This window comes from Synchiropus splendidus, chromosome 1 (assembly GCF_027744825.2).
Source record: "Synchiropus splendidus isolate RoL2022-P1 chromosome 1, RoL_Sspl_1.0, whole genome shotgun sequence".
NCBI classification, from domain to species: domain Eukaryota; kingdom Metazoa; phylum Chordata; class Actinopteri; order Syngnathiformes; family Callionymidae; genus Synchiropus; species Synchiropus splendidus.
The window spans coordinates 12,889,781-12,904,296 of record NC_071334.1 but is presented as its reverse complement, the minus strand read 5'-3'; the positions used below and the strand labels follow the sequence as shown (position 1 = coordinate 12,904,296).

The following is a 14,516-nucleotide window of genomic DNA, read 5'->3' as shown; positions in this document are numbered from 1 at the left end:
ACTTCAATATAAACAGGTTTGCCTCTGTTCCTGGTGCAAAGGATTCAAAGGTGTTGCAGGCAACCCAAAACGTTATGATCAGGAATGCAGAGAGAAGGCTCTCCTCAAGTAGATAGTCGGCAAAAATTTGTATTTATTTACTTTTTTTCAAACTCTGCGCCCCATTCACACCCTGGACCCTCAAAGTTCAGCGCCGGGTCTTCATGAGCGACCAACAGGCAAAAAGGCACGGAAAGAAGAATTACATCATTGGAATTGGAGGGTATGAGGTTATAGCTTCATATTGTCAAGATATGTGACAGGACATCCAGTGTAGTAAGAGAGAATGTAAGGCATTTCTGTTTAGATTAACATTAGCACACAACTAAGGTGGTTCTGACATATGAATACAGCTTTATTAATAATTCCACATTTCACTGAAAGGGTTACTAATGGGGGTAAAACCACCCTAGCGAAAAGGTTGAAAAAGACGCTCCCAAACTGCTGTGTTGTGCACCAAGACGACTACTACAAGGTGAGTTTTGGACGTCTCCTCTGATGCAACATACATCAGTAAATGGAGGTGGACCTGTGGTGATTCATGGCTTGACTTTTAGAAACCAGATGAGATAGAAGTTGGGCCAGACGGCTTCAAACAATGGGACGGTATGAAATCTGAGTTGTTGGTATTTTAATGACATATCAAATTGAAGCTACAAGCACTTCACTACATTATTCATGCTGTCCTCTCTGAAAATCTTGCCTTGCAGTAATAACAGCCCTGGACATGGAAGCCATGACTAACACGATAAAACGATGGATAAGCGACCCGGTGAAATTCGGCCGTTCGCAGGGCATCACGTATTCGCCAGGCTTTAGAAAATTCAAAAACGTTCAGCCCTTTCACATTCTGATTGTAGATGGATTCCTAATCTACAATTATCCGTGAGTATATTTTATTATAATTCTATATTATTTTGGTTTCAACATGTAATCTGAATATCCAAAAAATGAAGATATAGTTACATTTGTTTATTTTACTTCCCGTTTTTGATTGTATTTTAAATACATATAACCTAAGTCAGAAGTCATCGGAGACACCACCAAAACTGGGCGAAAAAATCTAATCTAATCTAATTTAAATGCATGAAAAGAAATCAGTACTTACATTGTACATTATCATTATCATCTTTATCTGACCATATTTCTTACATTGCTTTTGAAAATGTCATGACTCTTAGTCAACACCTACTCACAATAAAAACAATGAAACACAGAAAGATGCCATAGTTCATATGATTAATACACATGAATACCCATAAGGCCCCATTTATTCTCAAATAACATTTTATAATATAAAAAGTGTTGTGAAACATATTCTACATATGAAAATGATAAAGAAATGAGACCAACTGGGTCTTTGTTTGAGAACATAAAACTTACACTTGCACCCATAATGCACTGGGGGTTTTCAGGCTTTGTCTAAGTTGTCAAATGTCGACAGTTCTGCTTCTGAAGATAAGCGATTCAGCAGAAAGAGGTTCTCTCACCATATGAGGGATGAGGACATTGCTCTGCTGTCCAGAAGATAAGAATGGAGCACTAGAACTGCTCTAGTGGCTAATATCATTGCTAATCTGGTTTATTGTTTTTCATGTGTCCCTTGTCAGTGGCTTGACGGATTTGTTTGACAAGCGCTATTACATCTCTATTACGTATGAGGAGTGCAAGATTCGAAGAAGGTGAGTTACACGGAAATGAATTCATTAACTTGGTAATAAAACCACATATTTTATACAGACAACAAAATAAACAAAATTGAAAACTTAACCAGGACAAATATGACTAACAATAAAAGGATAGCATTTTTAGTAACTTATCAAATAACAGAATACAAAGCAGGACCCCACCGTTCGAGCTACTCTCCAAGCTGTGATCTGACAACTGCTGACCTAAGACAAGCTATGAGCTGACACACTGGGTCAAATTTGTAGCGACTTTACATTGTGTCCACAGCAAAATCCTTGCTGTGTTAGGGGCGGCAGAAAAGCATTCATGATTGAGAAAAGAACCGTCGCTTTTACCGTTAAAAGTAGTTAGCAAGCAGTAGTAGCAAATTTTGTGGTTTTCAAAGTATCATATTTGGGAGAGCAATGACCTTTGGAACTGTGACCAATGGGAGCGCTTGCTTTTCCACTCTTAGATGACTTCATTTACAAGTTTCATTGAAGGCTGCAGTGCCTTGTGAAGGAGCAAATTCATCCACGGATGATGGTTTTTCTTGTTCCTCCACTCAGCTTAAAAACATATTCTCTACACATTTTTAGTTTCAGGCAATACATCGTCGCAGACCCCCCAGGCCTGTTTGATGGTCACGTTTGGCCAATGTACCTCAAACATAGAAAAAGCTTGGAGGAGAGCAACTTGGAGATAGGTATGCTTTCTTCCACTACCACTGTGGTTTGATTCGAGGGTTGTGAACAGATCTTATTGCACAGATGGCATCTGTTACAGAGCACCTGGATGGCATGAAACCGAAGGAGGACCTCTACAATCAAGTTTTTGAAGACATTCAGAACAAATTGCTTAATCAGTTATGAATGCAACATCTGATATCCTTGTATCCTCAAACAGTTCCATCTCGGTAGAACACACTACAAAATGTGTGACACTAAATATTGTTCTCATCATCACCTGCCATTTGTTTCATATACCTACACACAAACATGAAGTTGACGGCTCTAAACAAGCTCCGAGCAGCAAAGGAATGTGAAACACCCATACTGTCTTTTCATTGATCTACAGTGGAATTCCTAAAACTGTTTTAACTGTAGTTAACAAACATAGAAACATAGAAAACATAGAACAAGCTTAGAAGAGCAACTTGTAGATAGGTATACTTTCTTCCATTACCATTGTTTTCTACCATTAACATTTAACTGTTTACATATATTGAGCACAAGTATGGCTATTGTTCTCAATTGACGTGAATATTTTGTACTGGTAAAGCTATTTTCATGATTAAAATGTGTCAAATGTTGTTACATAATGGTTTTATTTTTGATGGAACAAAGGAAGAGGCTATCGAATCTAATGTAATCTATCTATCTATCTCTCTATCTATCTGTCTATCTATCTATCTATCTATCTATCTATCTATCTATCTATCTATCTCTCTATCTCTCTAGCTATCTATCTATCTATCTATCTATCAACAAAGACATAACTACACAAAGGCCATCTCATCTAATAACAGGATCCTCCACTGACCCGTAGCTGGCCTCCGATGACATGGGATGTGACAGTCTTTTCTTGGTTGACCTGGGTGACATCACAGCAACCACCAGGTGGTCATATGAGTCTGGTGACTCCAGTGACCGGATCTGCATACATGAAAATAGAACAGTCACACGTATGGGTAAGAGAGCAAGAGTTGCAGGAAGAACATGACAATTACGTGTTGAAATATTAGCTGGAATGAATGGAAATGAAGATAAAAGCAATGATGTTTTCCACCTTTTGGGTGACTGGCACTGTCATGGGGGCACTGACAGTTGACTGTTGCCCAGGGTCAATGTGGAGAATAAAAGCACCATCAAAGCAAGTTTTCTTCCTGAGGTCCAGCTGAATTCAACAAAACACTGTCTACATTTTATTTAACATTCACGGTAAAAACATGTTTACCTTACATCTACAGGGAGGCAGACATCTTGAACTGAAGTATGTGAGAAGACGTCAGAGATATCAATAAATTCCAGTCTGAGGTCAAAATAATATTTAAAAAAATGAAGTTATTGTAACATTTATCAAGTGTTGTTTTATTTAATAACACAACAAGCGGCCCCTTCACTTTTACATTAATAAGTCGCGTAAGATTGAAGAGATTGACGGCAGCAGGTGCAGCGTGACGTGAAAAGTGAAACTTATTTCCGGTGCCGCGTGCTGCAGCTCGGCAGCAGCTGATTGGCTCGCGTGCCCTGAGAGGACGCACGTAGGCAGCGTGGAAAGAAGCTCGAGCACGCACGAGCAGTGAACGTGACGTGGCTACGTCACTCGTGACGTCACGTATGCCGGCTTCATAAGAGAGAAGTGGCTTCGAGAGTTAGGTCAGTTTGGTGAGAAGAACCGCGTGCTTTTTTTCTGGATAAATTACGCCGGTTACCGACAAACGTCTGGAACGCTTGTCCGCTTCTTCTATATTAAAGAAGAGCCACTTAAAGGAATCGAAGATGAAGTGTATAATAGGAATCGGCGGGTAAGTGCAGGATAAACTTTAATATTTGGTAACTATTTACGCATGTTTGGTGTTAAGTGTAAACTCCGTCCAAATTGAATGGAGTAGAATAAAAGAGGAAATAGAGTCGGCTGTTTGAAACAAAGTACCACTTTAACCGCCTTGTACGAGTCCTGTGACTAACTAAGTCGAGATAATATCTGTATTATCTATATGAATATAACTATGTATCAAAGATTAGTAACGTCTCCAGGCTGGCATTCTAACCCCAAAAGAAAGTCTCGGCGAGGTTTTATCGCGCTTGTCGGAGTGACACATGTCCCGGCGTGGAGGGATTATTGTCATAAATCGAGCGGGACATTTGAAAATTCACCGCGAGGAATTGGAGGGAGATTCATAACAGTCGTGTTGACGATAGTTTAAAATCACCAGCCTCTCGCTAGCTGTTGTAATGAAGCTTCCGTATCATTCGTGGTGTATTTCAACTAGTTTATTTCAATTTGAATTGAAAACGTGCTCGGAAAATGGCAATGTTTACACTCATCAGGTGGCGCCATTTACTCACCACCACCGCGTCCGATCACACTCAGCTGGTCGCCTCAATACATTAATGTATATTTGTACCATATACGTCTATATATTCCTGTTATATGTCTATTAATTTATAATGAAATTTTCTTGTTTATATTTAGAGTGACTAATGGCGGTAAAACCACCCTGACTAACCAGTTGATCAAGACCCTGCCCAACTGCTGTGTTGTGCACCAAGATGACTTCTTCAAGGTGAGTTTTAGTAGAAGTCATTTTTGTTTTGATTTTTTTTTTTTTCTTTGGCTCCTTTGCCGCCCATAAATCCCGGAAGTAATGTAAGGCTGCTTGACTCATCCTTCCCCCGCTCAGCTTTCATATGTAAATGCATTGACTCAATAGACCTCCTGCCTTTAGATTGTCATCTCTTCTTCTGCTTTGAATTTTTAACTTTTCCTGCATGGGGTTAGCAGTAAGATTCTCTCTTGTTTTATGGCCCATCTTTTCCTGTCGGCTCTGTGTGTTTGGGCGGACTCCTGCATGAGAGTGGGGTCATTGTTACTATGGCTGAGGTTGCTGCAATGTTTTACTGGTGACTGTTATTTCAGAAACCTGATGAGATTGAGGTCGGAAAGGACGGCTTTAAACAGTGGGATGGTAAGGCATCAATGATGAGTGGCATCTACTCATTCATGATCCTCAACACCATCAACCCAGACAACATGCATTGAAAACTTTTATTTACATTTTTTTAATTCTCCTTTGCTCTCTATTTTTTTGTCCTTTTTTCTTAAATTCATTGTCCACTGTAGTGATCACCGCTTTGGACATGGAAGCCATGAGGTCCACGATAAAAGGATGGATCGAGAACCCGGTGAAATTTGCCCGTTCTCATGGCGTCACCCTCTCTTCGTCATCTGAAGAAACCGACCCTGACAAGCAGATCCACATATTGATTGTGGAAGGGTTCCTGCTCTACAATGACCAGTAAGTGCAGTTATAGCACTCACTCACTTCAATATACAGTAGTGTGTGTGGCTGGAGGTGTGTCTTATTGAAACTTCCAGAAGCGCTTGTCACTGCTTGAGAGGTCATGACGTCATATTATGGGCGAATCACATGATCAACTAGCAGTAGTGTACTCTGTTCTGCTTCTGAAGATAAGCGTTTTCTCAGTACCCCTCTGCCGTCATTAAGATAAGACCCGTGCATTCGGAGCGTCCCAACGACACGTGTTTGATTCATGATATACCACTGGTAATCCTGCTTCTCTGTATCTCCACCAGCTCCCTCCTTGACTTCTACGACAAGTGCTTCTACATCTCGATACCCTACGAAGAATGTAAAAGACGGAGAAGGTGTGTGAGCATAATACATGAAACTTGGCTACTGCCAGGACCTCTTCCCAAGTGTGTTAAACTTCAAACATTTATTCTGTCTACAGTACAAGACAATACACCGTCCCCGACCCTCCTGGCCTGTTCGACGGTCACGTCTGGCCAATGTATCTCAAGCACAGAGCAGAGATGGAAGAGTGCGGCCTGGAAATCGGTACGCTAGAGCGGAATTTGTCTCCAAGAAGACTGACTTGTTGTGACCAATTCACTTCATTTTGTGTGTTTACAGAATATCTTGATGGGTTGAAATCCAAAGAAGAGATCTACAACCAGGTGTATGAGGACATTCAGAACACCGTACTGAATCGTTTATAGGTAAGAAGCTGCAGCTGTTGAGTCTTTATAAGGATTAAATGATGGTGTGCTAACAGTATGTTTGTTTCTTGCAGCAGGACGCCATCATACGACCTGTACACAATATTGTAAATAGTATCAAGGATTCTTTTTTTTTACCAGTTCGTTCTTATTTTATCCCATTTTTGTATATAGAGTAACGTTAAATTATGAGAGTGTTTTGCCTTCTGCTGAACAACATTGTGTTTAGGTCCGAAGTGTTTGTAGATGTGACTATGACTGTTTTGTCAATTTATTTCTGGTGGACCTTCTATCAATCACATTTTTTATAATAAACACTTCCTGCTTAAATGAGTCATTGTGTATGTTGTGGTTTTTAGAGATTTACTTTTTTTAAAGAAATATCGCAAACACTACGCTATTATTTACAATGTGTTGTGGAAGCAACCTTTACTTTTTTTTTTTAACCTCCATTTGAAGGTGTAGCTGCTCTGGTTTGGCGTGTCATGGTGAAGATGAATAAATACAGGGAGATATGTCCAGTAAAGGTCAAACAAATGAAAGCACTATTTTAAACAGTAATGCATGACAGGCTTTTGGGAAATGAGTAATTGCCAACATGGATTACAAAATTGAAATGCAAATAAATGTGAGTTGATTTTCAAAGCAAACAAAATGGTCTGAGTAAAATATTATTAGAAATGATAAATGGTTGTAACAACATTGTTTAATTGGAGGCTTTTTCCTGGTGTTTTCTTCCTTGCTGATCGAGATTATTCCCGGAAGTGAACTGATAAAATTCTTTAACGCTCCATTTACAGTACTTGATATGAGTTGTGATAGTAGGTCACAGTGGTACCATGGCACCAAGGGCCTTATCCTAATTATACTGCTAATGCCGGATTTACAGCCTTCAAAGCCAAGTCACACGAGTGTGTATTAAATAAAAATAGGTCACTAATTTCATATTTCCTCTAAGGGAATGCCCGATACAGGCGGGTGAGTTCATGCACCTGCTAAAAAGAGCACAAGGTCTGTCTTTTAGAGGTGAACGACAAATGAGAGCAAGCTTTAAAGCAACTGGTCACTTAGTAAATAAATGCATCTGGGTCATTGTAGAGCTCCCTGACAGAACGAGACCACTGTAGGCTCTGGTTGTGGCTCAGAAAACTAGAAACCAGGATACACATTTGCATATTTTTTTAATGTTATCCATGTCTGACTAAGACTGTACACTACAGTATGAGTATGAGTATTCTATAGGTGTCGCACTTATCAGTCCGTAGACGGCACACCTCTAGTGCGTTCACTGTCTCCCAAATGTTGGAGCGACCCCCATATATTATCCTGTCAGGTAGCTTGTGTTGTTTTGTTTCACAGCTGTACGGGAAGAGGTCATTTAACAGGGACACGTGTGATGGACGGTGACTGACACTTCGATTGTGGTGAGGTTTTAACAGGTGGATGTGGATCAAAACGCCCTTATTTAGATGACCGCTGCTAAAAATGACAGCACTGTGTGTGTGTGAGCATGAAACCACTGAGGTGATGCTAAAACAGCCCTACGGACGTCTAACTTCGCTCAAGCATGTTCCACTGCTCGACAGTGTGCGAAAGCTTGACCGCGTTATTTAAGATGGTTTGAGGTGAGAACTATTATAATGAAGATTTTTTCCAAGACAGACCTGACCTCACTCGCGCAGGCTGTTAAAGGCCTACTTGACTTCTCATTGGCTGTCATTGACAATTCCTGCATCATGAAACGTGTGAAACGTGGGAAGTTTTAGGGGGGAATAAGCTATTGAAAAATGTAGTTTAATAAATGCATCTGGGGTAAATACATTACATATAAAATGATAATACAGTGTTTTTTTGCGGTTCGTCATGTAATGCCAACCTTTGTCCAGTAGGGGTTGACAGCGTCAACATTCTTGGTGTATACTTTATTAAGTTATTTATACTTCGTTTAACCCTCAGTTTATAATGATGTGTTTTCTTCTCCTAACTGGATATTTTTGTAACTGTAAGTCTCTACCTCAACTGGGTCTGCCAGCCCTAATTCATTTGTCTTCTTCCCTTGTTTCAGTTTTGAACATGTCGACCTTAGTCTGCAAAAGGTCATGTCATCGGTAGATTGAAATTTAGAATAACTGCCAACTTTGGGCATTAACGTTGAGCCATTTTGTCAAGTAATGATGTTTTAATGTTTTGTCTTATTAGACTGTCTCTCCTCTAATCTACATGAGGAACGACTCAAGTATTCATTCAAGTTGTCAAATTCATGCCGCCCGGACTCACAAGATAAGGTGTATAATCACGAGTGCCAACATGCCGGAAGGGTGTGTATGTGACTCAGGGTAAGAGATCACGAGACACTAGTGAAAGGATAAGCATAACCTACTCTGCTTGGAACCAGTCCCTGTATCCCAGGACACACACGCACACACACACACACGCACACACACACATCTTCCTACTCCAGTTTCTCACACTTAGTCATGGATTCATTCTTGTTTGTTCAGTGTTTGGCAGTTTATATATAGAGCTGTGCTGATTGTGTTTGACATTGACATTGTGTTCCCATGTTTGACCCTAACACACCAGCTACCAGCCTGTCTGTCTGCACATCTTTGCTGACATATGCAAACGGGTATGAATGAACCAACTCACTGTCTTACACTTAAAATATCAAGAGTAGTTACTGTTTGACTTCTTTCTTAGATCCTAGCTGGCAACACTTGGGACAGAACACATGCAGTATAAGGGACAAAAGATTCATAATCAAATTACCCTTTAAATATTTTAAATTCAATAATGACAAGTTCTGATTAAAAATATGAAACAGAAATTATTGTGATGGTTCTACAATATTAATGATAACCCTGTAGGTTCATGAAAAGTGATTCGCAACTGTTTTGATTATTGCTGTTGACAGACAGAATGGTACAGTCATCATTATCATGTTTATTGAAACAAAAGTGGATTATAATATTTAAAAATACAACAAACAATGAAGACTCAAGCACACATCAATAATACAAAACATAACAATGCAATAAAACAAATTTTTTTAGCTGTCAAACACAGTGAATGAATAACACATCCAGACAAGTTAATAAAGAAAAAAAAAAAAGAACAAAACAGGAATGAATAATAAAATAAAAAAGTCAAACAACATTGTTATGGATAAGATAAATAAGAAATGAGCAATAACTATACATAATTTAATTTAAAACATACAATGAAATTGACAATAATGATTGAAACATGCTCTATAGTCCTTTAATCTTTTAATTAATTATTTATTGAGTCAATAATAAATCCATACATAAGTCATCTTCAATGTAAAATGAAAGAAATAGTGATTCATTTAAAACGTCAATTTGAAAACATTAGATAAAAAATCAAATCAAATCGAATAAATGCCATGTACAAAGACGTCATCACCATTGGATGGATGGGTGTCCAGAGGCAAAATGATAGTGACATCATGTGGTGACAGGACTTTACTGCATACAGGGATTTAATCAGTAACTTTTACATTCATCTGCATTCTTTAAATGAGTCTCATTTCTTGTGCTAAAATATTTTTGTAGGCAATAAATCTATAGTTTCAATCTCTTCTTTGCTTTAATGAGTGACCCGTGTTTCGCTAAGAGTAACACAACAAAGTTAACAACAAAGTTGAACTCTCTGAGCAACCACGGTTTCTTTTTCTTCATACAGTGGAGCATTCGGGCTGCACGGTGCTGCAACATAGTTTGAAGTTGAAGTTTGAATGACTCCGCTGCTCCACCGTGCGTGACTGATCCCTAAACTACCTCCTCCTCCTCGCCGATATAATGTCTCAGAGTCGACCTCCGACCACAGACAGTCTCACCTGCGCTCAGCGATGGAGAAGCTCGTCCTCCGACTTCTGTTGCTCTCGGACGTCCTGGTGACTCTGGGCTCAGGTCAGCAGCCCTCATCACCGACGCAGAGTCCGTGGAACCACCACGTCCAGTGGGAGAACAACGGTCGAGTGTTCAGTCTTCTGAGCACTGGGACTCAGTATCACTCACCTGCCCAGGCCAGGAGACGAGCCCAGCTCCTTCTGACGTCCAAGAACAGCCCGAGCAGGCGAGAAGCGCCGGTAGCCTTGCGTCGATCCGCAACTTCTCCACGGAACCATCTCAGTCGGGTGCTGGGTTCTGATGCAGATCAGTACTTGCTGACCTCGGGGCAGATTTTGCCGACGACAACTACAAGAAGGACGGTAACAGCGGGTCAGCCATCGCACCCACCCCCCAGGAGCAGCAGCGCGACCCTCCAGGAGGACTCCGGCAGCGGAGTCCCGGTCCCGGGAGGAGGAGGAGGCAGGAGCGCCAAAGGTGAAGCTCCAGTAACCAGACCTGCCGGTGCGTTCCCGCAGCGCCAATTCAGCAGAAGAACCCATTCCACATCTAGACAAACCAATGCCATCTCATCACCATCTGATGTCCAGAGAGCAGTGAGCCAAACACCACTGTCCAGCAATGCTGTGGAGATCCACTTCCCTCCACTAAGACATGATGCAACTCGCACTCCAGGGACCAGCAGTCCAAGGGCAACACACATCACCCATCACAGGAACTCTGTCTTCTACAACATTTACTCCCCAGACCTCAGGAACCGGGTCCAAGGCCGTCCTTCACCACATCCTGGTTATGGGACCAGGTACTTCTACAACGGTAGGAAAACATGCAATGATGTGTTCGCTTCATAGTATGAAAAATGTGAGCATGTGGCTGCTGTTGGGACATTGTGATGGACCTGTCCAGAGTGTCCCCAGCCTCCTGCCCGAGCTGACTGGGACAAGCTCCTCCTCCCCTGCATCCCTATTGAAGGGTATTAGTAGAATAAAATTAATGAATGAGTGAATGTATTTAAACTTTGTGCAGAAAATGTACACTGTGAGTGATGTGTTTCACAGTGGGTGCGCAATGTTTAATGTACTTGTTTGCATCCAGGTCTTCCAGATCTGGTCCCTGATCCATACTACATCCAGGCTGCATCCTACATCCAGAGAGTGCAGATGTACGCGCTCCGCTGTGCTGCTGAGGAAAACTGCCTCTCCAGGTTCACGTCTCTCCCTGTTTATATATATATCACTGTTGTGCAGTTCTGAAACAGATGATTCAGCTTCCCAAAACTATTTTGTAGTTCCATTAACTCCCTCCACCATTAGGTGAGCAAAACTAATTTGAGTTGCCGTATTTGCACTGGCTTTATCCCTTCTAGAAAGGTTCAGCTGACTCAAACCTGGCAACCCCTCAACGTTCTCCTCTCACCATCCTGCCGACTTTGAACCCAAAGTGCTGCAAAATGAAAGGATTTCTGTGGTGAATGTGAAAGCTGGAGCGGAGAACCTGAAATGGCCTCAGTAGTAGATCCACAGATGTTTGTCATGTGCAGTCTGTGGTTGAGGTCTAAAACATATAAAGTTGTATAGAAAAGACTGCCATGTGTCTTCCAGGTCAGCATATCGCCCTGGAGTGAGCGACCTGGAATACAGGGTACTGCTGCGCTTCCCTCAGCGAGTCAAGAACCAGGGCACGGCGGACTTCCTTCCACTGAAGCCCAGACATGAGTGGGAGTGGCACAGCTGTCACCAGTGAGTCTGATCTACCCGAGTGAAAAAGTTGACCTGATTTTGACGGCATTTTTTAAGCAAAAAAAAAAAAATGAAGAGACAGGAAGAACATTACAACTGTAGAGAAACACACACGCATGCACAGAAAGAAACAGTCACATAAATGACCGGGACAAAAAGAATGCTAGCACAGTTCCATCCCATAAACTAGATTCCAGGGATTAAGCAGTCTGCAGTCCTGACCCCACCACCTATCCTGTCCTTGCTTGGACAAACTAGTCCATTAAATGATTACATTATAAACTCCTTCTCCCTCTAGATCCACGACTATTCCCTGGCATGAGACATAACGGACTGCAACACAATAACTGTCTTAAGCATAAGTGACTGAATGCCTTGAGGCGATCCTGCCGGCGTCATCGGAACATGTTGGAACTCTGCTGAACTCACTTGTTTGCTCACCTCTCTGTCTGCAGGCACTTCCACAGCATGGAAGCTTTTAGTCACTATGATTTACTGGACGTCTCCACTGGGGTGAAGGTCGCAGAAGGACACAAAGCGAGCTTCTGTCTGGAGGACACATCCTGTGACCCGGGAGTGCGGCGACGCTACGCCTGTACCGCTCACACTCAGGTACATGAAGATTAGGACACAGTGAAGCATAGTTTAGCTTTTCACGATTTGACCCTAAGTTCTGTTCTGATCAGGGTCTGGGTCCTGGTTGCTACGACACGTATCACGCCAACATTGACTGCCAGTGGATTGACATCACGGATGTGCCACCAGGAAACTACACCCTCAAAGTAACACTTCTAAACTCACGTTGTACTTTACATTTTACTACAGCTATACGTCTCTTCATGTTGACCCCAGGTGACAGTGAACCCCTCGCAGCTTGTCCAGGAGTCGGACTATTCCAACAACGAGGTCCGCTGTGATGTTGGATACAGAGGAAGCTATGTCCAAGTGCACAACTGCAGGCTCTCTGCGTAAGGGAATTTGTGATTCATCAGAAATTTGAATTATAATAATATTTAGTGCCAAAGTTGCTTCCTCAACATGCACTATTGTTTGATGGTAGTGTTCTTCTTAATGGAGCCATTATTGTGACTCAACATTTATTTTTAATATAACGTAAAAGTAGAAAAGGCACTGGGACAGCACATACCCCATGTGTTTTTTCCCCATTTTTTGCACAATATCATTGCCCTGTGCAGTGAGCTTATTTAGCCAGCAGGTGGCAAATAGAATTACTAGCTCCCCTAACACACAGTGGAGGGTTGTAGAAGATTTTGAGAATGAAAAGACATAGACCGGGTGCACGGGAACTGCACAGGGAAGTATTAGAAGGTTTCTTATGTTTTATTTGAATATATTCTGTTCACAAATAGAGCCCTAAGACATAAGAAACTTCTTTATTTAAACACTAAATTAAAGTTTTTTATTTTATGTACTGCTATTTTATAAGAGAAACATTTGTGAGTATTATTTTCTGATGTTTTATGGGAAAATAAATAACTAAAATGACCTCTGGCTGCATCATTTTCACTCAAACTCACAGTAAAGGTCTGTCGCCTCACTGTGTCCGTGCAGCTTGACTGAAAGTTTGTTCTGAGCCATAATTAGGAGAAATATCTGACATCATTCCACTTAGCACTCAGACAAACATCCTTGCACCAGCTCACTGTTGCTGTCATTCCCCTTAACTGCCGGTGACTTGACTGAGAAAATATTTACTTACCTGGTACAGACTGCAGAGTCTAAGAATGTCTCACATTACTAACACAAAGTCACCAGATTTATAGGCGACGAACACTTTAACTGCAGTAATGGTTTTCCCTCCTTTGGCTTGGTGGTGCGACATCAGAAGGGAGCATTTACACCATTAACCCAGGACACGGCAGGCGGAAAATGATTCACACGTAATTCCATGTGAAATAAAATTAAAGCTTTATTTAATGTTTCTTATGCCAACTAAGATGACTATATAATTGTTTATGTATTGTTTATTTATTGTATTGTTTATTGAACTTTGCTGCTCATGCAGAGAGAAGTGAGTGAAGTGGAGGAGATTAATCTCACTTGCTTTGGTGCAATAATTCAGAAGTTCTCCCTCAGCTTCCTCTTGTAAACTGATGACTACTTGTGATAGACGTCATGAGAGGGAGCGAGGTCGCAGTAACAGCAGAGCAAAGGGCTTATATGTAAGTCTGTGTCACACCGACCACAGACATCACCCATCCTCTAACCAAACATGGGTTTGGCACAGACGCCTCAGCATTTTCAGTCTGAGGGCCCCAGAGGTGAGCAGCTGATGCATGTGACAGCGGGTCAGTGGCCACTGCTCACTCTGAGGTTTCGGTGCGGACGATCCTGAACGCTGAGCTGTGGCAGGAGATGGCGAGGAGGAGAGAAATTCCGCAGATATGCAGACAGCAAGGAAAGCTTCCCTGCAAACTTATGACACTCGTGG

The 14,516-nt window shown here is 41.5% G+C and overlaps 3 protein-coding genes across 7 annotated transcripts; all 3 read left to right on the top strand.

The window, feature by feature from the left end:
• The first annotated feature begins 48 nt into the window (after window positions 1-48).
• Window positions 49-3,268, top strand: LOC128756358 (nicotinamide riboside kinase 2-like). Of its 3 annotated transcripts, none has more exons than XM_053860928.1 (7): window positions 49-262; window positions 424-514; window positions 597-645; window positions 750-924; window positions 1,650-1,721; window positions 2,307-2,413; window positions 2,478-3,268. In XM_053860928.1, exons 1-7 carry the CDS (start codon window positions 204-206, stop codon window positions 2,543-2,545), a joined length of 621 nt encoding a protein of 206 aa, XP_053716903.1. In that variant the 5' UTR covers window positions 49-203; the 3' UTR covers window positions 2,546-3,268. The 3 variants fall into 3 exon arrangements, with proteins under 3 accessions (XP_053716903.1, XP_053716980.1, XP_053716819.1); XM_053861005.1 differs by having other exon boundaries at window positions 49-327; window positions 2,494-3,070; XM_053860844.1 differs by having other exon boundaries at window positions 2,494-3,057.
• A 783-nt stretch (window positions 3,269-4,051) lies between these two features.
• Window positions 4,052-6,786, top strand: LOC128756507 (nicotinamide riboside kinase 2-like). Of its 3 annotated transcripts, none has more exons than XM_053861207.1 (8): window positions 4,052-4,234; window positions 4,906-4,996; window positions 5,350-5,398; window positions 5,554-5,728; window positions 6,028-6,099; window positions 6,186-6,292; window positions 6,368-6,453; window positions 6,531-6,786. In XM_053861207.1, exons 1-7 carry the CDS (start codon window positions 4,209-4,211, stop codon window positions 6,451-6,453), a joined length of 606 nt encoding a protein of 201 aa, XP_053717182.1. In that variant the 5' UTR covers window positions 4,052-4,208; the 3' UTR covers window positions 6,531-6,786. The 3 variants fall into 3 exon arrangements, with proteins under 3 accessions (XP_053717182.1, XP_053717106.1, XP_053717246.1); XM_053861131.1 differs by having other exon boundaries at window positions 4,053-4,234; window positions 6,528-6,786; XM_053861271.1 differs by lacking the exon at window positions 5,350-5,398 and having other exon boundaries at window positions 4,176-4,234; window positions 6,528-6,786.
• Window positions 6,787-10,324: 3,538 nt separating this feature from the next.
• loxl5a (lysyl oxidase-like 5a) lies at window positions 10,325-13,148 on the top strand. The gene is made up of 6 exons (XM_053856486.1): window positions 10,325-11,141; window positions 11,421-11,529; window positions 11,927-12,064; window positions 12,520-12,676; window positions 12,751-12,846; window positions 12,917-13,148. Exons 1-6 carry the CDS (start codon window positions 10,325-10,327, stop codon window positions 13,034-13,036), a joined length of 1,437 nt encoding a protein of 478 aa, XP_053712461.1. The 3' UTR covers window positions 13,037-13,148.
• The last annotated feature ends 1,368 nt before the right edge of the window (window positions 13,149-14,516 follow it).

What these genes read in the sequence shown, in the direction of transcription:
- LOC128756358 (XM_053860844.1), top strand. Translation starts at nt 204, where the DNA reads ATGAGCGACCAACAGGCAAAAAGGCACGGAAAGAAGAATTACATCATT. An exon ending in CGGCTTCAAACAATGGGACG is followed by an intron (nt 646 to 749) that starts GTATGAAATCTG and finishes CTTGCCTTGCAG; the next exon opens with TAATAACAGCCCTGGACATG. An exon ending in TTCCTAATCTACAATTATCC is followed by an intron (nt 925 to 1,649) that starts GTGAGTATATTT and finishes GTCCCTTGTCAG; the next exon opens with TGGCTTGACGGATTTGTTTG.
- LOC128756507 (XM_053861207.1), top strand. Translation starts at nt 4,209, where the DNA reads ATGAAGTGTATAATAGGAATCGGCGG. An exon ending in CGGCTTTAAACAGTGGGATG is followed by an intron (nt 5,399 to 5,553) that starts GTAAGGCATCAA and finishes TGTCCACTGTAG; the next exon opens with TGATCACCGCTTTGGACATG. An exon ending in TTCCTGCTCTACAATGACCA is followed by an intron (nt 5,729 to 6,027) that starts GTAAGTGCAGTT and finishes TATCTCCACCAG; the next exon opens with CTCCCTCCTTGACTTCTACG.
- loxl5a (XM_053856486.1), top strand. Translation starts at nt 10,325, where the DNA reads ATGGAGAAGCTCGTCCTCCGACTTCTGTTGCTCTCGGACGTCCTGGTG. An exon ending in GAGTGGCACAGCTGTCACCA is followed by an intron (nt 12,065 to 12,519) that starts GTGAGTCTGATC and finishes CTCTGTCTGCAG; the next exon opens with GCACTTCCACAGCATGGAAG. An exon ending in CAGGAAACTACACCCTCAAA is followed by an intron (nt 12,847 to 12,916) that starts GTAACACTTCTA and finishes TGTTGACCCCAG; the next exon opens with GTGACAGTGAACCCCTCGCA.